This window comes from Strix aluco, chromosome W (genome assembly GCF_031877795.1).
Source record: "Strix aluco isolate bStrAlu1 chromosome W, bStrAlu1.hap1, whole genome shotgun sequence".
Taxonomy (NCBI): domain Eukaryota; kingdom Metazoa; phylum Chordata; class Aves; order Strigiformes; family Strigidae; genus Strix; species Strix aluco.
In genome coordinates this window covers 22,794,034-22,820,931 of record NC_133970.1, presented here as the reverse complement: position 1 = coordinate 22,820,931, position 26,898 = coordinate 22,794,034, and the positions used below count along the sequence as shown (strand labels likewise).

General features: G+C 41.8%; 1 protein-coding gene across 4 annotated transcripts in view; it reads right to left on the bottom strand.

Annotated features, from left to right (window-relative positions):
* The window catches only part of LOC141917557 (nuclear cap-binding protein subunit 1-like), a 92,175-nt gene extending 65,863 nt beyond the window's left edge, over positions 1-26,312 (bottom strand). Inside the window, exons 1-14 of one of the 4 annotated variants that reach the window (XM_074810827.1) lie at positions 26,288-26,312; positions 26,109-26,169; positions 24,533-24,618; positions 23,625-23,725; positions 22,073-22,229; positions 18,431-18,538; positions 17,416-17,537; positions 16,867-16,936; positions 15,252-15,467; positions 12,047-12,144; positions 9,028-9,091; positions 3,250-3,360; positions 2,580-2,650; positions 1,753-1,815 (exon numbers count right to left, since the gene is read on the bottom strand). In XM_074810827.1, coding sequence (XP_074666928.1) covers positions 1,753-1,815; positions 2,580-2,650; positions 3,250-3,360; positions 9,028-9,091; positions 12,047-12,144; positions 15,252-15,467; positions 16,867-16,936; positions 17,416-17,537; positions 18,431-18,538; positions 22,073-22,229; positions 23,625-23,725; positions 24,533-24,618; positions 26,109-26,145 — 1,304 coding nt within the window. In that variant the 5' untranslated portion in view covers positions 26,146-26,169; positions 26,288-26,312. The other 3 variants (XM_074810830.1, XM_074810828.1, XM_074810829.1) reach the window with 3 other exon arrangements.
* Between the last annotated feature and the right edge of the window lie 586 nt (positions 26,313-26,898).

Sequence of the window (26,898 nt, the reverse complement as noted above, 5' to 3'; positions counted from 1 at the left end):
GCTATAAGTTCAGATCTAAGGGCAAAGAAGGAGCCTTTCTCCTGCTCCAGAAGCTAGAAGTCTCCAGCTCCCCCATCTTGGCTATCTCCATCCACCACTGGTTTAAGTGTAGCATCTTGCTGTCCCTTCTTCCTTGCACTATGTGGCTCAGGCTTTGGTCTTTGCAAGGTCTCTGCACAGACCCTGTTGATCCGTTTGCCTTTCCTAATGCTACAACAGCCTGCTCACCTCCTTACACAGCTCCTTTACCTGGCAACTCTGCTCTTTGACCAGAGCACACCTCTCACAAGCAAAACCATCACTACCTCCTGCTTCAGGCAATTCCTGCAGCCCCAAAACTCAAAAGTGACATTCTTCCTCTAAAGCTCCATCTGGAACACGGCTTTTAATTTACCAGGGGTGTTGTTTCTAATCAGTGTTGGGGACAGAGCCCTGTGGCACATCACCACCCTTGCTGTACAGCCTCACGCTGTCTAGAGCTCCTTGGTGTGCTGACTACCCTGCTAACTGCTTCTGTTTCCTGTACTCTGGGAGCTACATTTCTGCTTACTTAAACAGGCGTCACCTACAGCAACTGACCAGCAGATTACTCCCTAGTCAGCAGACTGTTTTAGACTTTCATGTTTTACAGTATACATAATTTGAAGATAAGGAGCCAGTCTATCACTGTTTCCTTATTGGCCATTAGCGATCTTAGGAATCCCTTCATAAGGTAACTTTTTGAATGGCTTCTCTGAAAAATTAAAGCAGTGTTTGCTCTGATGGTTAGACTGCTTTCCTGAAGAAACAAAACTTGTATGATTTCACTATGTTCCTCCCTCCAAACAATTTTTGGGTTCTTAGCTGATATGAAATACATTTCAGAGAAAGAGAAGTCTCAGAGACAGTTATATTCTTAAAAGTTTTGTGAAAACTGGTGGCTTGGTAGAGAGATAGCCACATCAGTGTTCCCAACAAGGGGAATGCAGGCAATGAAAAAACAGCTATTTGGGGGCTCCCACTTGGTCAGTCAACATGAACAAACTTGATAAGCAGCAAGCATAAAATTCCCAATTGGCACAACACAAGGGATGTAAGTAAATCTGAAGTAATGCATCACATACAGGGCTGCACCCCTCTTCCCAGGGACACCTAGGCACATTGGCTATGGGATGCAGGTATGGTAGCAGGCTACAGAAGTTGGACTGTAGTGAGGACTAAGCCCCCAAGTAATCTTTCTTTATATGTGGGAGCAGGACAGGATGGGAGTAAGCAGAAGGCATGGTACCTGGAATACAAGGCTTTGGGAAAGCCATGGTTAGACACTGCTCCTGCTAGAAGCCAAAAGATCAAGATTCAGGGAGAGGGTGGGGGGTGTCATGTTAGGATGGCACTCAGAGAGTGAGGTCACACATATGAATGCAGGGAGACAAAGGGAAGGAGAGTCAAGGCAAATTACTGATAAGTAGGAGAACCCTTCTGAGAAGCTTGCAAACAACTGACTGAAGTGATAAGAACAAAAATCTACAAGCAAATCAGGTTTCCACTGTTTACAGAACACAGTACTGCTTGGATATTCATTACAGAAAACTGGGATTGTTTTTATAGTGACTAAAGGTTACCAACCTTGCCTACCAAAGAATGGTAGTAAACAGGTGGGGAGGAGGAGTCAAAAACGTTAGTAGAAAGCAGTTAAACAGAACCACTATGTTGTGACATTTGCTGGATAAATTTGAAGGTTTAAGTTCTGATGGGAGACAGAGACTGACTTACCAGTCTTCCCAGCTCCAACGGAATTGAAAGTTACTCAGGTGGTGGGAAAACCAGTTAATAAACCTTTTTTTAAAAGAAGAAAACTCTATTAAATACCAGAACTGCAAAGAAAAACAACAAACAAAAAAAATCCCCACAAACCTCCTAATTGACAAGTAAAATACATCTGTAAGAAAATCTCAAAGATAAGTCCAAATTCTCCAATCTGTAGTCATTAATGCATTAAATAGACATTGATGTTGACTCATACAAAAAGACTGAATTGAGAGTCAAAAGCCAGCCTTTATGGATGAATGTGCAGTCTCTCTTGTTCTGGTGCATATACGAGACTAATGACTTACTAAAATAAGCAGTGAAGAAAAAACTTAGTGCAAGTCTACAGGTTTTCACATTTTTGCACAGTAATTTTAGTTCTACATAATGCAGACCACTCAAACCACAGAAACACCACTGTTCTTTTCCAGCTAGCCAACCTTCCCATAAACCCATTTCCAACCCTTTTCTTCTTCAGGCCAATAGGGAGGAGAAAGTAGTACATAACAGAAGGGGTTATGGATGTGGAAGAGTTGTCATAGTTTTTATAGCTGCACTGTATAGCTAATCAGACTAGTGACTTGAAGGAAAGAATTTCTGGGGGAAGAAAGGCAAGTGGTCAGTCCATCCCTTACCTTCTCTTCAGATGTCTCAAGTCTAGATCCCCAAAAACATTTTGTACAGAACCAAACTGTTTATCAAGGATTTCAGATGATCCTTTCAAAAATGCATCAATATCCAATGCACAAGAAAAATGAGAAACATTTCCTGTTGTCCCCAAAATATATACTTACCTGTCTATACATGTAGTATTCATTGTATCCAAGCGCATGTAAAGCATTTCTGTGGCTTGTGCAAGCTGAAACTTTCTTATTAAAGTTAACAGAGAAGCATCTGCAATCATAAGTTACTCTCTCCATTTTTCAGAGATGATTTCATCAACTCTCTACTGACAGCTCCCTATCTCTGTATCATGACTTACCCCATTTTGAAAAGGCCACAGGAATAAATAAATAATGAAGCATGCAGTTTTCTCCAATAAGTAACATCTATTCTCTAATCCAAGTCTGGTTTTCTTCCATTAATTACAGTGAGACCGTTAGCTGCTTCTACTGGAAGCCAGAATCCCCACCATGAGACAACAAAAACTGCACACTAATGGTATGAATGGACATCAACCTCGTTATGGACCACATTTTTATGATCTCATGGTTTTAGCTTCACATGCTCCTGTTGCTGCCTAATCAACGGACCATCTTTGCTCATCATAACAGCTCAAGAAAGTACGTCCACGCTGGCCTGACCCAAAGACCATGGCCAGCCAACCCTGATCCTTTGTTGCTGTATCCCTATTGATCCTTACTGCACTTGCTGTCAAGGATCAATTGCTATTCCATCTTGTACAGAACAAAAGAAAAAAATACTCCATTTTTAAAAGGGTCTTTAGCAGCATGAAAAGGATACAACTTGTGGTAAAGAGCCAGGCTGGAGTTTGCACAATTCAATGAGGAGTGCTGTGTACATAACCTCAATATGTGGTGGAGATGGAAGCTGAAACAATTCTGCAAATATTACCTATGTGGGAGGAAAGCACAGAATCAGAGCACAGTCAGACTCAGCCTGCACAGTCCTGAACTTGAGAACAGCAATGCACACATTCAGCAATTATATACCAAAACAAGGCACATTTTTTTCTGTCAAACTCACGTTCTGGGAATAAGAGAGGAACTTCAAAAGATAGTGCAAACTCTTCACCAAACCAATATATTCCTCTCTTCACCATACTAATATAAGCCTCCTTAATTACCCCTTTCGTTTTAGATTAATGCTATGCATAAGACTAGCACTATGCAACGATTCTGTTAGGTCTAGTAAATAGAACGAACAGTGTAGAAATGTGCACTGAGTTATAGCATGAGCTAACGCAATATTATAGCAGAATCTGAGGAAGGAAGGAAGCGAGCAAGCTAGCTGAATTCATCTGCTCCTAAGCTAGGAAAGTATTAAATGAAAGCTAAGCATTTAACATGAAAAAACAGTTGCATGAAAGTGACATCTGTACCTTTCTTAAAGCACTGAATTTACTTTACTCCCACTTAAAAAGTTATATAAGGGTATTTGCATGTCTGTTAGGCAAAAAACTGCTCTTATCCTCAGGATACAAAACAGGAAAAAAAAAACCAAAACAAACCAGACATTACATAGGACCATGCTTTTGAAATTCATCAGGTGTTCATTATCAAATGTTCAGATACAAGTTTCAAACTGGCATATCATACTTGGGGGGGTTAGGGGGAGAAATCACCTGGCTACCTGGAACATCAGGACACTGATGACATACCCAGACTCTGTAAATATTAAGTTCTAAGTTCTTACGTTGTTTTGACACTTTGGTTTGACAGACACCAATAATACCAACACATACATCTATGTAGAGCTATTAAGAAAAATGGTCCACACTTCAGAGCGTTTCACACAGACTACAGAGGAGTATGGAGAATTCTGGGCTTGGACTTATGAACTTCAAAGACATGAGGTCCCGCAGGTGGTTAATCCTTTCAAGTCAACACTACAAGTGGGTTTATTTGAAAAGGGATAGAGTGCTTTCAGTTTATATATACTTCTGCTTTGCAAACAAATAAAAGTGTTGCTTTAACATTTAGAAAATATTCATTAGGCTAAATCATATCTATTGCTCTAGGTCCATCTGCAAAGCAAGGGAAATCTCTTAGAGATGTTTATTATATTGTAGTTGAAGCCAATGTATTATCAACTTGACAGGCCTTACAAGGAAATAGCAATAAGCAAATGGAATACAAGGCTGCAGAAGTTTTCTCCAATAAGTAACATCTATTCTCTAATCCAAGTCTAAACTAAAGTTTAAAACACTGGAGCTCTGTTGAAAACATCTGTAGACAAGAAATAAGGTTAGTATTCCAAAATAAAATACTTGGGAGGGAAACCAAGGAAATTAGTAGTTATGCTCAAACAGTCTGTATATGAGCTTTCTATTTCTTTTCAGTAAAAAGACAGGCAAAGAAGGAGGGGCAGGGGGGTTGCCCTCTATGTAAAAGAATGGATTGACTGCACAGAGCTGTCTTTGAAAGACAGTGATGAACAGGTTGAGAGCTTATGGGTGAAAATTAGAGGACAAGCCAACAAAGAAAACCTCGTGGTTGGTGTTTACTACAGGCTGCCTGATCAAGGGGAGGATGTCGACAAAGCGTCCTTACTTCAACTACAAGAAGCATCATGCTTGCAGGCTCTGATCCTGCTGGGGGACTTCAATCACCCTGACATCTGCTGGAAAAGCAGCACGGCAACATGTACGCAGTCCAGGAGACTCCTGGAGTGCGTTGAGGATAATTTCTTAATCCAGGTGATAGACAGCCCAACCAGGGGAGAAGCATTACTGGACCTGTTGCTCACCAACACAGATGAACTAATTGGAGAGGTCAAGACTGGTGGCAGCCTGGGCTGCAGTGACCATGTCCTGTTGGAATTCGTGATCTCGAGAGATATAGGCCAGGCGAAGAGTAAAGTCAAGACCCTGAATTTTAGGAGAGCAAACTTTCAGGTGTTTAAAGAACTAGTGGATGGGACCCCCTGGGAAAATGTCCTGAGGGATAAAGGAGGAGAAGGGAGCCGGCAGCTCTTTAAGGGCAGTTTTCTTAGAGCACAAGAGCTCTCAATTCCAACGTGTAAGAAATCGGGCAAGGAAGGCAGGAGACCAGCATGGCTGAGCAAGGACCTTCCGGTCGAACTAAAGTGTAAGAAGGAAATGCACAGGCAGTGGAACCAGGGGCATGTGTCCTGGGAAGAATATACGGTCGCTGCTCAGATGTGTAGGGATGGGATCAGGAAAGCTAAGGCACAGCCGGAGCTGAATTTGGCAAGGGATGTGAAGAATCATAAGAAGGGCTTCTACAGATACGTTGGTCAGAAAAGGAAGATTAAAGAAAATGTATCCGCTCTGATAAATAAGACAGGCAGGGACCGGGGCAATGAAATCCCTCGAGACCACCCAAGGAACCTGAAAATACACAAGTCCACAGGACTTGACAAGATGCGTCCCAAGGTCCTGGGGGAATTGGAGTACGTAGTTGCTAAGCCATTCTCCATGATATTTGAAAAGTCATGGCAGTCAAGCAAAGTCCCCAGCGACTGGAGAAAAGGGAATATCACACCCATTTTTTAAAACTGTAATAAGGAGGACCCTGGGAACAATCGATCAGTCAGCTTCACCTCCGTGCCCAGTAAGATCATGGAGCAGATGCTCCTGGAAGCTATGTTGAAGCATATGGAAGACAGCGAGGTGACTGGAGGCAGACAACATAGCTTCACCAAGGGCAAATAGTGCCTGACTAATCTTGTGGCCTTCTACAACGGAGTGACTGCATCAGTGGACAAGGGAAGCGCAACTGATGCCCTCTACCTGGACTTCTGTAAGGCCTTTGACACAGTCCCCCACAACATTCTTGCCTCTAAATTGGAGAGACGTGGATGGATTGTTAGATGGACAAAGAACTGGCTGGATGGCCATATCCAAAGAGTTACAGTCAACGGCTCACTGTCCAAATGGAAACCAGTAATGAGTGGTGTCCCTCAAGGGTCCATACTGGGACCAAAATTGTTTGATATCTTCATCAATGACACAGACAGTGGGATCGAGTGCACCCTCAGCAAGTTTGCGGATGACACCAAGCTGATTGGTGCAGCTGATACGCTAGAGGGAAGGGATGCCATCCAGAGGGACCTTGACAGGCTGGAGAAGTGGGCCCCATGCAATCCTCATGAAGTTCAACAAAGCCAAGTACAAGGTCCTGCACCTGTGTCAGGGCAATCCCCAATATCAGTACAGACTGGGGGATGAATGGATTGAGAGCAGCCCTGCAGAGAAGGACTTGGGGACATTGGTGGACAAAAAATTGGACATGAGCCAGCAGCATGCACTTGTAGCCCAAAAAGCCAATCGTATTCTGGGCCACATAAGAAGCTTGGCCAGCAGGTTGGGGGAAGTGATTCTCCCCTTCTACTCTGCTCTTGTGAGACCCCACCTGGAGTACTACATCCAGCTCTGGAGTCCCCAGTACAAGAAAGACATGGACCTGTTAGAGCAGGTCCAAAGGAGGGCAATGAAAACAATCAGAGAACCTGGAGAAGTCTCCAGGGAGACCTTATTGTGGCCTTTCAATAGATAAAGGGGGCTTAGAAGAAAGGTGGAGAGAGACTTTTTACCAGGGCCTGCAGTGACAGGACAAGGTGCAACAGTTTTAAACTGAAAGAGGGTAGATTTGGATTAGATATAAGGAAGAAATTCTTTATGATGAGGGTGGTGAGACTCTGGAAAACAGGTCGCCCAGAGAAGTTATGGATGCCCCATCCCTGAAAGCGTTCAAGGTCAGGCTGGACAGGGCTTTGAGCAACCTGATCAAACGAAAGATGTGCCTGCCCATTGCAGGGGGGTTGGACTAGATGATCTTTAAAGGTCCCTTCCAATTCAAATCATTGTATGATTCTAAGAATTTCATCTATACAAACTTTGGTTATTTTCAGATTTGATGAGTTTCTGAATGAAATAATTTTTCAAGGCCTTTAAGTAGTCTGTTTAATCATGATCTGCAACAACTGGTTTTGGAAGTAATGTGTAACTGAGCATAAAGTAATATTCTGTAAAACAGTTGTACAAACACCTGAGGTTTTAAGGTCCCTGAAAGTACTTAGATGTTAACGGCAGAAAAACTTTACTAACTCTAAGATTTCTCTTGACTGAACTTGGAGTACGGAAAGTGTCTCAAGCTGACCAAAACTAAACTTCAGGGCATTCAGAATATTTGGGGGTTTGGTGCAAAATTGAATTGTTAATCCCATCTTGATTAAGGTAAGCATTCCACAGTCTTATGACTTCTTGCAATTAGCTATGAATTTCGTTTCTGGTTACCCCTTTTTAAGTTTTTCACATGACAATTTGCTGTTATTACTGCAATCTCTTTTTATCTTTTAACTTTAGACAGGAGTTTTTGAAGCAAGTTTTATACATCTCTACATCTTGTTAGCAGTCCACTGAAAGAAGCCAGCAAGAGGAAAACTACATTCCTATTCCAATATATATTTATGGTTATTTAAAATCCTCCAACTTGAAGGAGAAAACATACCACTATTTCACAACAAATGCCTTTCAGGGGCATTGGTATTGTAAGCCAAAATGGCTTGCTAACATTTTTTTTTTCCGTCTTGCTAAACATTTTTTTACTGAGAATAAATTATGTCAGTGTCAATGTAGCTTCTGGAACGTGCAGACACAGCTGAAGGTTGGTGCTTTCGTGAAGAAGAAAGGGGTTTGAAGAGAAGACAGTAATAAATAAGACACTTGGGGCCTATTCTTGAAGATAACAGGAACAAGGACAGGACAAACTAAAACAAACCAGCTCAAGACACAACACAGCTGCACAACACCTCCTAAACAGACCTTTGTGAGCACGCATGAGCGCTGAGGTCAACCAGCAGGCACAGTGAGGAAGACTGCCAACGACCACCAGGGACCCCTCGAGACCACCACCCAGCAAGAAAGCGCATGCGTAATTAGGATGCAGATATTGTAATTAGTTCCAGGAAATCTAATGCACATGTAACTCATTTCTCTGAAAAGTTATGAATATGCATAATCTCACTGTATATCAGCTGCCGCTTATAGATCTGGGGCGCACACACCTTTGCGAAGCTATTTGCGTGTGCACCCAGCGCTGCAATAAAGAATGCCTGCTTGCTAACACTCCAAAACGAGTCTTAGAGAGTTCCTCTGCTGGCTTTTATGGTAACAGTATACAATTCATCCAAGTGACTTAGAAGACCACTAAAAAAAAGACTAACTTAAGTAACTTTTATTCACAAGATCTTTTAAGTGCAGTCATCTCCAAGACAGTCTAGCACATCAGAGTGATTAACACAGAGGAACATTCAAGAATAGCTTGAGAAATACCACGACTTGCAATGCTGTTGCACCATAAGATCCTGATTCCTGAACAAGGCTCCTAAATATCACATAAATTAATTAATAACAATAGTTATAATAATAATAAAAGTTGAATTTATTATTAACTAATCTGTTCAAAGGCGTTGCACTTTAAGTCAACAGGATAAGACTACAGACTCCTAAATCACACTGTAGGTTAGCAGATCCATCATGGAGTTAATTGGGGCTTGTTACTTTGGAAATAAAGAGGTTATCTGTAAAACACATACCTCTACTATGTGGTAGTTCAAGGGGATCTTATTATTTCCTGGATAGCTCAACAACTGTGCAGCACTGCAAATTAACAGACACATTTAGTTTAAACTGAAACACAGCAAAAATGATGTAGATACTAAACAGATGTGAAATACTTAATTCTTTGCAAGCGTTTACCCTCATGAAGCAGGTAAAATAAGCAGACCTCAAAGACTGAAATTGTCTATCCACGGAACACATACAAAAAACTTGCCACAAGCTCTTAACAGCAGTACCTGAACCATGGTTCAGAGAGACACGTTTCATATCCATACCCAAGCAATGCTTGAACACAGACTGCTAAACAAAACACAATTTTACATAAGCCCTCACAGTGACCTGTGATGCTGTCATCTGTCCACTAAAGGACAAACTACATTGGTATATCAGGAAAAATTTTAAAAAATCCAAACAATAGATTTGCTTTCCAGTCATTCTCAACCCATCAAACTAATGGGCTACAGAAGACATATTAGTGTTACAAATTAATTGATTAAAAGATACAGCATCACCCATTATTTATAAAAAGCAAAACAATGCTATTTTTCAAATTTTAGCTCTCTAGCACTTCTTATAGCCTCCCTCTAGTCTTACTTTCTTTGGGGAAGTAAAGAAGTCCCCTCCATTAACTTCATCAGCGCTGGATTTCTAGTCTCTGCTGAGTCAAAAAGCTGTAACCAAAAACCTACAACACATATCCGCACCAAAACCACTCTTCCTGCCTAATTTTTGCACAGTATACCAAGTTTGCTGGCTCTTACTTGGGACCACAAGAGAGCTAAATACCTGCGGTAAATTATCTGGGTTACCAATTACCCATATCAGATATTATTTCAGCAGAAATGAAGAAATCTAACTGGACTGTTGCCTGGCAGCAAAATTGCAAGAGAAGTGCTAAGACTGGCCTCAATGGAAAATTAATAGGAATGTCTGGGTGTGAAAGCACCAGAAAGAAGAGAGGGATGGAAGGCCCCGAGTACATCCCCCCCAAGGTTTTGCTGCTGGACTGTGGTATGTTAGCCTTAGCTAACAGCCAACACCACACACGCCCCACCCCCAGCTGCTCACTCACTTCCCATTAGCAGGAGGATGTCTAGCTACTTCCTGGAAAGCAGGGCCTTAGCATATGTAACGGCTGCTTGAGAAAACAAATGCCATAACCATGAACGTCTCCCCCTTCCTCCTCCTTTTCCCAAAGTTATTGCTGAGCACAATGTCATACGGTACAGACTATCCCTTTGGTCGGTTGGGGTCAGCTGTCCTGGCTGTGTCCCCTCCCAGCCTCTTGTCTATCCCCAGCCTACTTGCTGAGGGGGCAGTGAGTAACAGAGAAGACCTTGACACTGTGCAAGCACTGCTCAGCAACAGCAAAAATATCAGTGTGTTATCAACACTGTTTTGGTCACAAATCCAAAGCACAGCACCATACGGACTGCTATAAAGAACATTAACTCCATCCCAGCCAGACCCATTACATGGCCTTTAAAATAATGACTTAGAAGAATGCTCAGCAGAGGTTCCCCCTAACACCTTTTCCTCGGGAGCTGCTTTTAAGCTGAGGTTCTTGCACCTGGCTCTGCATGAGCTACACTGCGGTTATGTTGCGGCTATGCCTACACTTGAGCTTTTACCTCCCCAATTCTGACACGCTGACTCAACCTCAGCCCTGCCTCATCACTACAGACTTGCCTGGTGATCACCGGACTGTGATTGACCCTGGTTATCATCATGGACCCGCTTTGCTCTTGACTGGGTCCCGAGGGACTGCACCCTGTCAGCGAGGCCACTGCCCTGCCTGTGCTGGGGTCGCCCTCAGCTCCCCTTTCCTTGCAGGGCACCCTACCCTTGTGGCTCCCTGACAGGCTATAAGAGCATATGTTAATGTCACCTAGATGTACAGGTCATCAAGATCCTAGCACGCCTCTACCTGCAGCTTATCAGGATACCCAACTTGGGGAAAGGAAAAGCAGCCTAAAAGAAGTGATAGCCCACATCCAGACTAAAAGATTCAAGCCATTAAGAGATAATGGTGGGAAGACAGAAGAGGGTAGGAGCATTAAAACACCCAGATAAAGAGATACAGAACAGAAACAGTGAGCAAATCCTACTGACTCTCATAAGTGTCCGACACAGGATGGAAAGACAAAAGATTTCAGCCACTTGTCAACTCCTTAAGCATACAAAAAGGCCCCCAAACCAGCACACAGTTGCCAAATGAAGAACAACCCAGGAGACATGAGGAGGACTCAATAGCTGGTGGGAATCCCTTGTCCTTGTCAATTCAAGTAATCTTGAACAGATTACCCAGATACAGCCATCTTGGTGCCCGACTGCTGGACAGACCACTTGGGACTCACTCATGTTTTGATGCCTGAGAGGGTGAGTGTGAATGAGCTTTACTTCAGCTTTATTTTAAAGTTAAACCATCTTCCCTCCCCATAAGGTCTCTCATTGAGATTTGCTACATTGTTGCAACATCATTTCCTACAGCTGCATGGAACTTTAAATAATAAACTTTGTTGACACTGTACTGGCTCCCATGCAGACATAGCTCTTATCTCTTCCATATGATTACAAAAAGAGGAAAAAACAGTGGGATGAAGAAGAAGCAGGAGCAACAGGAAACTTCCAGACAGAGCCAGTTCAACACTGTTGTGCTTGTGCTGGAAAGCAGGGTACAAACACATTGAGAGTCTCTGCAGCACTGCAAAGAGTGGGTCTGTGCCATCCTCTGTAGAGAAATCCTAGATAATCCAGGATGCAATCATCAGGGTGCCTCAGCCCTACTGAATTACATGAACAATCCATGATCAGGATACTCCAGCCTCACATTATTCTAGATAAGTGTCAACCATAGTTCACTGAACACTTCAGGAAATGCTGAATTTCAAACTTACTTAAACATTGTTGGGCTTTGAAGGTCCCTGATGTTAGGGGAAGCCATGATTGTATATAAACAGCACTGGGAACCCATAACAATAAGCAGCATCTTACCAAGTCTTTCTCTCTTTCCAGTGGGATTTGATGATGGAGTGGAGGTTTTCTTCTATTACAAATCTTTCAACAGAATGACTGCCAGGCATGACAGGGCCCTATTAAAATGGAATCAAGATTGATGAAAGATCGCTGTAGAGAAACACAATTTTTTAATATGCACACACACACATATATAAATGAAAATAAAACTTGACAGATTGAATTAGGCACTCATGGAGTGCAAGTTTTAGAGTCAACAGCTAAAAGACATGCTTCAAACTTCAGTACAAAGTTACCAAATACAACATTATCATAAGAAAAGATTTTTGATTTTTGTACCAGATTTGTACAAGAATCATGTAAATATCTTCTAAACAAATAGCCAGCTATGATTTCAACTGCACCGGTATTTACAATAACAAACTATAAACAGTACCAAAACTGTTTCAATTTCACATACAAGATTTAGGCAGCTTGGACCATGCTAAACAACTGACTTTTTGCACCTTTTGTTTCTTCAAGTGACACAAAATTATTAAACATCGGGCACGTATTAATACACACTTCATCTCTTCCAGTTACAGCACAGAAGATCAGAGTGATCTGGGAACTGACAATGCAGCCTGCTCTAGTTGTAACATGAAAACACTGCAGCTTTAATCATCTCAATGTTCCATCTTTATGCTGGTTATAAAAGCATAGTTTAATAGATAGCTTAACAAACATGCTTTACTTCATAATTAGTCCACAGTGTGGCTTAGTTGTACATTCACTGTCTGTTACTATGCATCAGCTGATGCAAGAACTCAAGCTGCACGAATTCACTTGTATACCAGTACCTTATTATCCTTTACAGTCCTGCAAAACTAGACCCAAAGCATCACAAACCTACATTTATAGCAAGTGAAATACTTGCAAAAGATAACTATTTCATTGGCTCTGAGAATTATTTTCCAAAAACCCAAAATAAATAGTCCCAGAAACATCCTAAAAAGTAGGACAGAATGATTTCGTAAGCACATTGTTAATTCTTTGTAATGTGCTCACAATTGTATTTTTTGGAACATTGATACATAACTAAATGGCACTGAGATTACTGTATCTATTTGCCCTTCCCATTGTGGCTATAACAGCTCTGTTCACAGAAAGGTGGAAATTTTGACTAAGTAAGGGCAATCTCATTGTAAAACTAAAGAACCATCAAGGTATAAAACATGCAGGAGTGAGTATAGGCCATACTGGTAGAGGAGTGATGTTGCTTGCATGTTAAAGGGAGCACAGATGCAAATCAAATCAACAAGCTAAACATGTAAATAAATAACAGAACCCTGATGTATTGAAATTCCAGGCCTAAACAGGGAAAAGACATGACTGACTGTGACAGCAACACAGGCTATAACATGCTGAGTAAAAAATAAACTGCTATATTTTTTCTTTTTACATACTTAGCTTCAAAAAGGATGTTATGAATAGAAGCTAAAAGGGGCAGCTAAAAAGTTCCATTTTTGAGGGTGGCACAGAGACTATTTAAAGTTACCGTGTAGCAAATGCATACTATTTACTGAGAGAGACTTGCAAAGAGGCAAAAAGGAAATCAGATGCGCTAAACAGCAGTACAAGAGAGGTTAGCAAAAGGAATCCTAAAAGCTGAAGTTGTGTCTAGATGAAGACATGCCAACAAGTGTTTACCCACTGAAGAGTTCGAGGAACTTGAGAATGAAAGAGCTGACCTATTAATTGGGGTGCATATCCTCTCATTCAAAATCAACTCGGTACCTAATTAACTAAGACAATATCAATTGTAAAGGTCTTCCAGGAAATTGCAAACCAGCAAGGCTGACTTCCATATTGGGCAAATTATTGAGAACTATTAAAGAAATAATAGCATTAGGAGGCATAAGCATAAATGCTGTTTGGGGAAGAGGCAGCACAGGTTTTGTAAAGTCAGGCCTCTCAAACTTATTGGAGCTCTCTGACAAAGTCAACAATTGTGTGTAGATATGAGAAACATGGCTGACAGCCTAGCTGTATCTTCAAAAGACTTTCATGTAAACTAAGCAACCAGTATAAGAGGGGAAGTCCTTACACAGGTAAATAACTGGTTAAAAGATAAGTGAGTGATCAGTTCTCACAGCAGAGGAGGGTCACCAGCAGAATCCCACAGGAATCTATCCAGGGACCTGTGCTGTTCAGCAGATCCATAAATTATCTGGAAAGGGAGCAGGCATTGGATATGAAAAAGCTTGCAGATGCTACTTTTAAATAACTTGGTAACAACAAGGGCCATCCATGAAAAATTGCAGATTAAAAAAAAAAAACCAACCCTTGAGAAACTTGGTGACTGGGTGTTAAAGCAGAAGATAACCATAAAATGACTTTTTGACTTTTGCCTACAGATGGGAAAAACAGACCAGCTTCACATATAAAGCGGTGAGCACTGAACTGCCCTCTACTGTTCAGGAATGCAAACTTGGTTGTGACATAGTTCTATACAAACAGTATTCTCAGTATTTAATAACAGACTGGACTTATCAGAAAAGGAATAGGGAACAACACTGAACATTATGCCACTGTATAGGTTCATGGTGCATCCACATCTTCCATTCCGTATGAAGTTCTAGTCATACTCGCTGAGAACTAATGTTTGTTGTCTCTTCCAATGCAAGAAGTGGGGGCCATCAAATGAAGCTAACAGGTGGAAAAGTGCTTGGAGAAAACATTTTCTTTTCTTCTCCTATGCCTAAATTCTCTTGTCAAAACATCTGCTCTTGGCCACTGCTGGAGACAGAAACCGGGCTAGATGGACTTTTGATCTAACCCAGGTCAACCACTATGTCCCATGATCTCTATCAACCAATTTGAACAGATGGGTAGAGGATAGTCTTCAATGTATAAAGTTCCTATAAGCAGCTAGGCTAAGGAAACCCAAACCAGAAGGAGAGGCTGCTACCCAAACACAGTTATATTATTAGACATCAGAGAATCCATTCAAGACATATCCTTAATGAAAACCTCTGAAAAATCACTTATTAAATTTTAAACTTCAATAATCTACCTGTCAGCATTAACTCTCATCTAGTTAATCTCCCCAGCAGTATCAAAATGTAATTACTGCTGACTTTCACACTGACAACCATTCTGGGAGAGGCGATACTGCATCTTGACCAGCACTGCCTTGCAACCCCACCATTGCACATTCCGTTCCACCCTAGCAAATACATACCTCTGGGTTATCTGTGTAGTCAAACATCCGAAAAATAACCCTTGGCATTGGGTACACTGAATCTTCAGTGTGAGGCGGAGGAGTGAATGGAGGCAGGTTATGCTGCAATGCTTCGCAAAGAATACCGTCAAAGGCAAGATAAGGTCTCAGAATGTGTCTTTCTTGCCAACAGTCTTTTTTCAACTTCTGAATCTGGGCCCAAAGGCAGTCCAAGTACTGAAGGAAAAGACACAAAATATCAGATATGCTGAATTTTATAACTGAACTTGTAGCTCCCTCTGACATATGGACTATTAAACATATAGGTAAATTCCTTATTGCATTCAGAAGAAAACCCAAGCAGCTACTTAAATTGCTTATTAGAAGCCATCTAATGATTCAGTAAACCAAGAGACAACTTAACAACTCTGAACAGCAATCTTGCTCTTAATTTTACACATTAAAGGCATCTGCCATTTTACTAGTAAAATAAACACCAGAGTGCAGTCCAGGAGACTAAGTGTAATACGCAAATTCACTGCATCAATATTAATTCAGTCAACATTCATTCCACCTACAAAAAGACCCACATTATTTCAATATTACAGTTAAAGATTTAAATACAGTCTAAGAGATATCGAATTGGGGGGGAGCAGTTAATACAAGGAGAGCAGGGCTGATGTTCAGAGGGATCTGGACAGGCTGGAGAAATGTGCTGACAGGAACCTCATGCAGTTCAACAAAGGCAAATGCCAAACCCTACACCTGGGGAGGAACAACCCCAGGCACCAGTATATGCTGGGGGCTGACTAGCTAGAAAGCAGCATTGCAGAAAAGAACCTGGGGGTCCTGGTGAACAAGTTAAAAGTGAGCCAGCAGTGTGCCCTTGCAGCAAAGAAAGCCAGTCACATTCTGGGCTTTATCAGCAAGAGCATAGCCAGCAGGTCGAGGGAAGTGATCCTTCCCCTCTATTCAGTACTTATAAGGCCACATCTGAAGTGCTGTGTCCAGTATTGGGCTCCTCAGTACAAGGCAGACATTGATATATAATGGAGTGAGTCCAGTGGAAGAAAAAGTAACAGCTCAATAAAAAGAAAAACCACCCCATATCAGCCACCTCTACCCTCTAATACTTTTGGTTTAATTATGAAAGAGGGTGCAATTAGTGCTGCATAACATTTGCATGCATCTGTTCAGCACTTTCTAGAGCTATAAAAAGCAAAGTCACTGCGGGAAGTGCACTCTAAAGGTTTTCTTTTTGCAGAAGGGAAATGTTTTAATGGTTAAATTACATCTTTCTTCTCCAAAAGGTACTTTCAGTACAGAGCCTTGTAACCCCATTTCCCAAGAATATTATGTTCAGTGACCATTCCTTGTTTAGCAGCATCTCCTAAAGGGGACTGTCACCAAACAACAAAATGCCCTCCCACAATGCAGCTCTAAGTTTTAGCCCAAGACTTGGAAGAGAATTTCTTACCTGGAATCCATTTGGAATAAAGACACATGGGAGGGCGATTCAAAAGAATTATGTTTTTTCTTAAAGCACATTTAATTTTAAATTTCCAAAGAATGCTTCAGCCAAATAATTCCTTTAAAGCATCTTTTAAACAGTACAAAATAAATAAAGCCTACTTGCCTCTTCTTGTGGATGTGGTTTATCAGCAGTCCAAACTTGTAACATGGGTACGTGAATCTTCTGGCGACGCCTGTTTATACAGGAAAGAAAACCTAACACTTAAAAAGCTGATCTAAGAAAGCAATGTTTTCTTATTGTGAGTGTACTACTACTTGGTCTATTGAGCTGATGAGGTCTGCAGTAGTATAAAACCAGGTTTGTGAACATTTAAATTATTGCTAACACCTAGTCTCAATGGTAGTGTTAACTCAAATCACTTAGAGAAAAAGAGACACACACACAGACACAGGTGACCAGCAGCCTAGTCATAACAATGCAGACATATATGCATCAAGAAAATATTACCTTCAAAACACACAGAAGTTGAGAATGATACTTAAGTTGTTTAGATTCATAAACCTCTCCATCTATTTTATTTCTCAGGGTCTTTTCCCCACAGTTGTTTGGGTCTAAGAATTTAGAGTATTTCTAAATTAACAGTAATCAAAGCTATTGATTCATACTTGAATAGGTACCAGGAAAAGTCTATTTTTACTGGTTATAGCTTACTTCAGATAGCTTTCTGTGTGGGACAAGAGGCGATCTATTTCAGCATCTTTCTTCTCATACAACTCCTTTCCAACCCAAGGCAAAGACGACAGAAATGCAAACACATACCAATCACATCGTACCTACAGGAAATAAATTAAAAAGGGATTTCTTTGACAAACTTATTGAATTTGTCTCAATGCAAAGAGTAGCAAACCCAGGAGTATTTAAGGGGATGTAGATATCAACTCCAGTTAAATCAGCAATCAATACTTGGGATTACAACTGTGTGTCAGTTCAAGTTCCTGAAGACGTGTCAAGAGGCTGTTTGAAAACAGGAATGTATAATCCAAGAGGCAGACATGTAGACATACAGTATATTTGGAGACCCACACAAAAACCCTTCTACAGAGCCTCTTTACTTAAATCATTCAAAGTTACTAATGCCAAGTTTCCTGAAGAATTTCTTTTAATACCCTTAACAAAGAAAAAAAGTGAAATTGAACTAAGCTATCAGCAGAATGATTTAATAATGCCTACTTTATGGAAGGGTCAATTAAGTGCATCACTGTTACAGTGAACTTAATGTGATCTACAAATTCTTTAGGCTACTGCAATTCACTCATCATGAAAGAACGAACTAAACCCAATTACCATAGCCCACGGTGCGTTAGCTGGATTGGCAGCCAAGGAAAAAACATATTCTTACATGAAAGATGTTATATTTTATTTGGAACATGACATGCACACATAAGAGAGCAAATATTACTTTTAGAATCTTTCTGCAAACTAACTATATATTACAACTGTTCAATAAACTTGGCAAAACTCACTGACTATTATATACTTGCCAGAAGCAAAGGAAAAGAAATTTACTGGAGTTACCTCACTACAGAAGACTTAGCTATTGCACTGTATGCATGTATTGTCTAACTCACAGGATCCTTTTATTCATGCTAAGTGAATGTTTTATTCGTGATAAAGTGAAATTGTGTAAAAACAGCACAACACTCGAGATGGCAGTTACTATGCTTACTTGCGGTATGTCTTCCTCCTGTGTCACACTCACAAAGTTCTCAAACATGGCTACCATCGAAGGTGCAGCTATTACATGACAATTCACAAGATCAGATAGAAAACGAACCTATTGAACAACAACAAGAAATGTTATTAATTTTTAAATGAATACTCTTGCATTCAACTTGTGGTTTGAGCCCAGAGGGCAACTGAGCACCACGAAGGGTCCCTTCCCGCCCAGCGCTGGGAAGGAGAAAAATGAATCAAAAGGCTCTGGAATAGAGATAAGGACAGGGAGAGGTCGCTCACCCATTAACAGTCACAGGCAAAAGACAGGCTTGTTAGGGGAAGAAAAAGGACATCACTTTAATTCAAAACACTAATGATAACGACACTTAACAGACAGAATGGGACAGTGAGAAGCGTTACCATATCTTAAAAACACCTCCCCCCACCCCTCCCTTCTTCCCAGGCTCGGTTTTGTTCCCGATATCTCTACCTCCTCCCCCAGTGGCACAGGGGAAGGGGATAGGGGGTGCAATCAGTCCGCCGCTTCTTCCTCCAAGGTGTGGGGGAAGCACTCTTCTGCATTCTTAACCCTGCTCCACGTGGTGTCCCTCTCACGGGAGAGTGTCCTCTACAAACTTTCTTCATTGTGAGTCCTCCCCATGGGATGCATTCTTCTCGAGATGCTCTGTCATGGGTCGCCCCTACGTGTTGCAGTCCTCCCAGCGCCAAACTACAACAGCAGGGGCTTCTTCTTCCCACAGGGTCCTGGGGGTCCTCCACAGGCTGCAGGCGGATCTCTGCTCCTCCAGTGACCTCCATGGGTGGCAGGGAGGGCAGCACTTCTGTCTCACCACGGGATACAGGGGGGGCTCTCTGCTCCGGCACACTTCCCCCTGCTTCCTCCTCCTTCCTTCCACTGACCTCGGTGTTCGTGTTACTGATTTCTTATTAATTTGAGCTGATTTTAATGATTTGGGGTGATTTGGATTTAAATAAGGAATGATTTAGAGTAACCATACAACCAGTCATGCTGCTACAAAGTCCTTTGTAAAGTCCCAGGCTAAGGCCGAGTAGGCCGGTAATAATCATTAACCAGATTTCTATTCAATGATAAGACTCATGACCAGGTACTATTGTTAGGCTGTTTGGTAAGGACGATTTATTGCCCTGTAGACCAGGTGTTCTAAAAGATACATTGTGAAAGGGCCTCGAAGCATGTTAAAATTGCAATGTGAGCCAAAGTCCTTGAGACAAGGACATTGGAGGGTCTTTTCTTTTGAGTCAGTGGTCCATGGTGGTCGCAAAAGCAGCCCCCCGACTCATTTCAGGACTCAAGTGCGCATGACCGGAAAGAGGTGGGAATAAGAAAATGAGTTACGGGAATTATCATGTTTATGTATGAGAACTTGTTTATTATGTATTACTGTATCCTATATAATCAGCATGCTACACGAGTTAGGGGTGCGTTGTTGGTGAGACGACTCCCCTGCGCACCCGGCCGTTAATAAAGGAGTGTCTGCTTATCTGCATCACACTGGTGTCGATAAGTTCTTTTGTCCCGTTTTGGTGACATTCGCATAGGTGTCCTTCTCGTAACTCGTCCTCCAAGTCCCCCCTTCCTCTCAGGTTTCCCTTCTTAAATACGTTATCGCAGAGGCGCAGCCACCATCGCTAATTGGCCCGGCCTTGGCCAGAGGCAGGTCCGACTTGGAGCCTGGGAAGCTTTCAAGAAGCTTCTCACAGGGGGCCACTGCCATAGCCCCCTCCCCCACTACCAAAAAACCCTGCCACGCAAAACCAGCACACAACTACACAAAAAGAAATAAGCATTATTTCAACTTCAAAGGAGGTGGGAGGGAGAGGGATGGACACGCACAGGGAGGGGGAAGAGGGCACAAGAGAGCAGGGGGGGAAATGGATGGGACACACAGTGACAGCTGGAGAAAGAAGTGAGAGGGAGACACAGGGCACATGCCAGAACGTGTCACAGGGTGGGAGCATGAGAAGCAGCAGCAAGAATGCACAAGCCAAAACACATGAGCTAGAGTGCATGACAGGGTGGGAGCTTGAGAAAGAACAAGCTAGAGGGCACCAACGTGTGGGAATTAAGAACTGGTAGTTAGCAAAATGTAAACTGGCCTTGAGGTTAGAAGAATGATTGTGGGAAACTGAGGCAACATTCGGAACCCTGTGTTGCGAGCGTGAGAAGCAGCAGGTCGGAACACCGCCTGCAGAATGCGTGGTGAGCGTGTGAGCAGTAAACAGACAAAACCTGAAGGTCAGTAGGATGTAGAAGTAAAAAAAAAACCTATGTAAACAAGTGGGAATAAATTGGAAGCTGGCACACAGTGCAGGGGCATTTGCTCTTGGCAATGCCCCCCCTTCAACAAACTGGTGTGAGTTTGTCTTTCTTCTGTGCGTTGTCCCGATCCCGGCTGGACCGAGACCGGCACCAACGGTTGACAGCTGAAGAAAGAACAAGTGAGACACAGAGAATGCAATCCAGTGCATGATAGAGCACATCACAGGGAGGGAACTGAAGAAAGCAGGAGCAAGAGAGCAAGCCAGAGGGCGCAAGCCTGAGAGCGAGACGCGCATTACAGGGTAGTAGCTGGAGAAAGAACAAGAGAGTGAGACACAGGGCACGAGGCAGAGAAAGAAATAGCCAGCAAGACACAGGGCAGGGGCTGGAAAGAGCATGCATGAGACATAGGGCAGAGTCCTGCAAGTGAGACAGCGTGACACGAGGCAGGGGTGAGAGTCAGAGAGATAAGAGACATGGGGAGAGGGCAAGGGGTGGGGCAGGGGAGCTGTTGGGGGTGAGAGACACAGAGTAACACACACATAGTATGCAAGACTGAAGATACTTTTTGCGTGTATCCAGAAGAATAAGAGTACACATCAGTGTTAAATCAGTATGCTGCTCATACATGACTTTCATACAAAATACATTTCTACGGTCACTTATCCATAACTTGAACTAGTTTCACAAAGACAGACCCTTAAAACCACTGCTATTGTCAGGTTTTAACAAGGCACCAAACTAATGGTATGCTGCTAATCAAATTGAAGTGGTTTCAAAAGGAGCCAGCACTGAAAATTACCCACTTAGTCCTCATTACTCACAGGCAGGATGAGAATACAGGACTGATTACAGCCATCCAATATAACCTATCCACTTGGGAATAATCTGCCTTTTAAATAAATAAATAAATAAATAAAGGGACCCAACAGGAACAGTATTTGTCTCTGAGCACAGTAGAAATTAATAGCTTTCATTCACCTTCTACATTCTCCTGTAGAACAAACTGAACAAGGCGGGGGAGGGGGGGGGTGGGGAGAGAAAGAAACCCTCTGATTTCCTGAGAATTAATTTGCCTGTGGGAAATTTCACACATAGTTTGGAGGTCAGTTTTGCCATCATAACCTAATTTTTCATCTCCTTAGGAAGAAATACTACATACTTTCTCCTGGCATGTCTATGGAGCACTACATGGGGATGCCAGAAAAGACTATGTTGCATACAGAAAACCTCCAGCCCCTCTGGATGTCAAAAGGAAGAGTAAGTAATATTGGGTGGGGATGGGGAGAGGAAGATGGGGGGGGGGGGGGGGGGGGGCGGGGGAAGAGAGACGTGAATGATTCCACTTACCAAGTACTCAGCTTCATTGTACATGTTGACTTTCAAACATTCTTTGAGCTGACGAATCATGGCTTCTACAAATTCCCCACCGAAGTTGTAGTTCCTGGCATTCAGCAGCCCAACTAACGTTGTGTAAATGGTAAGCTTTTCTGGTAATAGACGTGCACTGATTTAAATAAAGAAAAACAAGCATTTTGTTAGCTGTTCATTTATCACATGCCAACAACTACATTTACATAGCATCTTTGAACCTGCTTTGTATAGGCTATGCTTCTCTTGTGTTTAAACAAGGTAAACTGCTAACCTGACATTAGTTATATGTCCTGTGGACAAAAGATTACAGAACAACCTTTTTAGGACTATAATCCTTTAGGAATATATACGCTACTTTTAACTACATTTCAATATATTTTCTCTCTTTATTTATTTTTAACTCGTAAGCATTTAGGATTATAGTAGGTTCTAAAACCTATAGCAACTACACTTTAAGACATTTTCAGCTTCAGTCTCCAACTCAGCAGAACTTTCAATGTGGACAAAAGCTGTTATTGAAGCAAAGGGCAATAAGTACCAGACTGGAATGACATTTGACAAAAGCTTCTAGTAATATAATTTTAAGTACTGTCAAAATAGGCAATTTAACAGAAAGTTTTGAAAGTATCAGTAATTTTTTTAAAAATCTGTTAATTAAATATATATATATATTAGAAACCATTCTGACTATTCTGCCTCATTTTTCCAGTGTTTTATATATTCTATGGGAATATGGCCATATAATACCATTTAAGACAACTTGTTCAGTGTAGCGTAAGTTAGCCATTCTATTATACTAGAATAGCAAGATTACACAAGAGATGAAAACATTTTACAACACTTAAAAATTAAAATTGATTGTAAGTATCTCAAACTTAAGTAAGCAATTTTCAGTATAAGGTCTTAAAGAAATAGACGGGTTAGGTCCTATCGTAATCACTTATTTTCTTCAAATGTTTTGTAAACGTGTAAGCTAACTCCATGCCTTCAAAGGCATTCAGCTGTTGTGTGAAACAGATGTACTGTACTGGGAGAGGAAGGAGTGCTGCTAGCCAAGGGGGGAGCCTACCTCTGGTCCCTTCATCTCTCCACTACTAGAGGGTAGGTTCATGGAGAGAGGAGCACCTCAGCCCCTAAAAAGGGAAATAGGAAAAGTAGGAATACACAGATAAGAATTGGCACCCAACAGATTTTTGTATTCTTTAGTGACTGTTCAATTCAGAAACAAGGTACTACCCAGCATATTCCCCATGGCAACGAGAAAGCAGCTCTGGGATCTACTCTGCTTATGACCTTGCGCACACATTTCAAGTGAGAGTACTGTACATGGATATTTTCCTTGATTTATGCCTAAGTCAACAGACTAAGCTTCTCCTCAGATTTCTTTTTCTTGGAGTAAGACAAACCCTAAGCAATAACAGTGTTCAAGAACCAAAAGCTGTTCACAGCATTTAAAGTACTTCAAATACTTAAATTTTTCTATTTAGCATAGATAACGGACCACCTCCCAAATCTTCTGCATACGTACACAGTACAAAGAATTCTTAATATCTTGCTTTTATAGTTTGGTAGATCAGCTTCCAAGACACCAGCTAGACCCTCCAAGTTGCTCTCCAGAGAGGAAGTACTCTAAGAAAGAAAAGAGTATCTTATCATCAATCGGGTATATCAACTATGCCCCCAGTAACAAGTGGAAAACAAGCAAATAGGATAAACAAAATATTACTCCACATTTTCTTCCTGTTAGAAGTAATGATTCAAGTTCCACTAGGAATTCACAATTTCTCTCATTTGCTAGAAATAAGAAGCAAAAATGACTAAGAGCAGCTTCAACTGTGACTTCTCCACAGCAAGGAGCTATAGTGTTTTCCTAGGAAGTAAGAATTAACATAGATTCAGAGGTCTCTCAGTAACTGAATTAACATTATATTAATGACATCAGGGCAACTGAAACAACTACATAGCTTGTATGTGGTTTAAATTAATGTATAAGACCCATCATATTTGTTGTCACCCTTTTTTCTAAGCTTGTTACAAGCACCAAACACATCCAAGTCCCAAGATCAGTTGTGACACTGGTGGGGTCTTTTGTTGTTTGTTTGTTTGGGTTTTTTTGGTACACATCTCATTAGTTTCCCCTCTACTCCTTGAAAAAAATGGAAGCAGTGATAAAGTTCAGAGTCGAATGATACCTCTTCACTAGTTATACTTCAGCATTGTATGACAGGGTTAGCATTTAAGAATTTTCTTTTTAAAAACCCAGTTTTACAGAGGCCAACAATTTTCCAGCTAGGAAGTTTCCAATGGATTTTATGGATTTTCTTTTTTTGGACCACTAATGTTCTATTAACACATAAAAACATATAAAACAAAGAAAACGATGTTTTATGTTCAAGGACCCTAAGTCACAAAACAATATAGAAATAGTATTTATACCTTCTCTCCCACTCTGCATATTAAAGATTCGAGTCTCTCTTCAATTTCAGATGGCTCAGATGTTCTCCGCCTTTTGTGAGGTTGCCCTGTTTCAATACATTAAATATATTATTTGCCTGCTGTGGTGGGTTGACCCCAGACAGCGGCCAAGCACGCACGTAGCCACTTACTCACTCCCCCCACCTCCAGCATGCTGGGGGAGATAATAGGAAGAGCAACAGCAAGAACACTCATGGACTGAGATAAAAAGCAGTTTAATAAATGAAGAAGGGGGGGCAGGAGGGAAACAAGTGATACAAAGGCAGTCACTCACCACCTCCCACCAGCAGACCAATGCAGTCTCTGAGTGACAACCACCTTGGAAAGATTACCCCCCAGTTTTATTGCTGAGCATGACATTATATGGCATGGAATATCCCTTTGGTCAGTTGGGGTCAGCTGTCTCAGCTGTGTCCCCTCCCAACTTCTTGTGCACCCCCAGCCTACTTGCTGGAGGGGCAAAGAGGGGAAAAAGAAAAGGCTCTGATGCTGTGCAAGCAGTGATCAGCAATAGCTAAAACATTGGTGCGCTATGTTTTGGTCACAAATTCAAAGTACAGCACCATATGGGCTGCTATGAAGAAAGTTAATTCCATCCCAGCCAGACCCGGTACACCTGCTTATTCTAAAAGAACTCTCTACTTTTGCCATTCCAGCAACATACTTCTAAGAAAAGAAGTCCTGACAAAACATTCAAAATTGACTCAATAAACAGAAAAACAAAAGTATATTACGGATGACCTAATCCATGAAGTAGAAACAGTTAACATTGTAGCTGCCTCAAATTTTATTTAGAAATAATTCTGCATTTCTGCTACAGCATGAGACAGTATATGTGAGATAAACTAAACATACTTTACAGAGTTACCAGTTACTGTGTATTGTGTTAGTGTTTTATAACACCTTCTTCAGCATACATAAAAAACCCAAAATATTAAGAATCCTAGCTTATACTTTAGGGTTTTTTATAAGCTTAGAAAAAACTGCACATCAAAGCAATTTTAAAAAGTGTGATTAAAAAACAGTTTATCTTTGCAATCAAAAGCTGAAAAAGCTAGTCACAAAACTGTCCAACTCTCTGCTCACACAGATTTACATTATTAAGAGAAACAGCATTTGCTCCCGTTTCTGAAGTTGGTCGTTCTCCACTCTCAATGTTTTCTGAACGTTTTCCATTAAGCCTCTACGAGATGCGAGAACACATCCTTCTGACTACACGTATGCAGAGCTGAGTGCTCTGATCCGTTTACTTTCACCCAGGGCGCTCCCTGTATTTGAGGCAGACCGAAGCAATGGCTCAGGACAGTCTTTAGCCCCAGTTACATAATCCGATTCCTTGCACCAGAGCGCCCTACAAGTCCTGACAGAGGAACAGGGTGAGCCGCCACCACCCCGAGCCAAAGACGAGGCAGCGCCGCGGGGAGTCATCTCAGCCGAGACCTCCCCCTCCCCCAGCCCTAAGGATGATACGGCCCCAAGCGCAGGGCGTGCGGAGTCCAGACCCTGGAACTAACTCACTCACTCCATCCATGCTTACCATCGCTCTCGTTGCTGTGCCGCCGCCGCCGCGACATACTAGCACCGCCCCTACGAGAAACCTGCGTTTGAAAGAGGAAAAAGCAGAAACGCTATACCCACAGTAGAAGAAGGAAGAGCACTATGTAAAGACCACACAACAAGGATCAGAATATTTTCCTTCGCCTGCCCCCTCCCTACTTCCTGTTCGTCTCAATCTTCTTCCGGGGTAAAAAAGCAATAGGAAAAGGTACTGCCCTCTCTTTCGTGACTTCCCGCGACTCTCTGGGAGTTAGCGCTATTCTACCTGTTTCTCTGTAGTACAAAGAACTTGGATGATTTCTAAGATGGAGGAAGGAATAGACACAAGGTTAGTGAATTTTCCATTAAATGAAAAAGTTTTATTTACTTTCATTTGTGCCTGGTCTCTTTTGAAGGCTTATATTTTGCCCACTGTGCACGTGAATTGCGCTCTGTGGGCCCCACCCCTGGGATACCTTACTGACTTCTGGTGACATCCCAAGGTTTCTGATAGGCTCCCAGACACAAGCCACATTAGCTTTGATGATCTGACAAGGTAAGAAAATCCCTTGACAATTTGAAAAAGTTACTTGCTATAAGCAGGCTTGCATCTGGCTCACACCTCACGTTGTTGTCCCTCAAGTGGGGTTGTTTACCCAGTGTGCAATACGCCAATATACACCCAGAGCAGAGGTATTTATTTATTCCATGTCTGCACAGAGTGGGGTGCTAGGTGGTAATTCCACAAAGCTAGCACACCGCACAAAAGAACTTCAGTGTATTTATACACT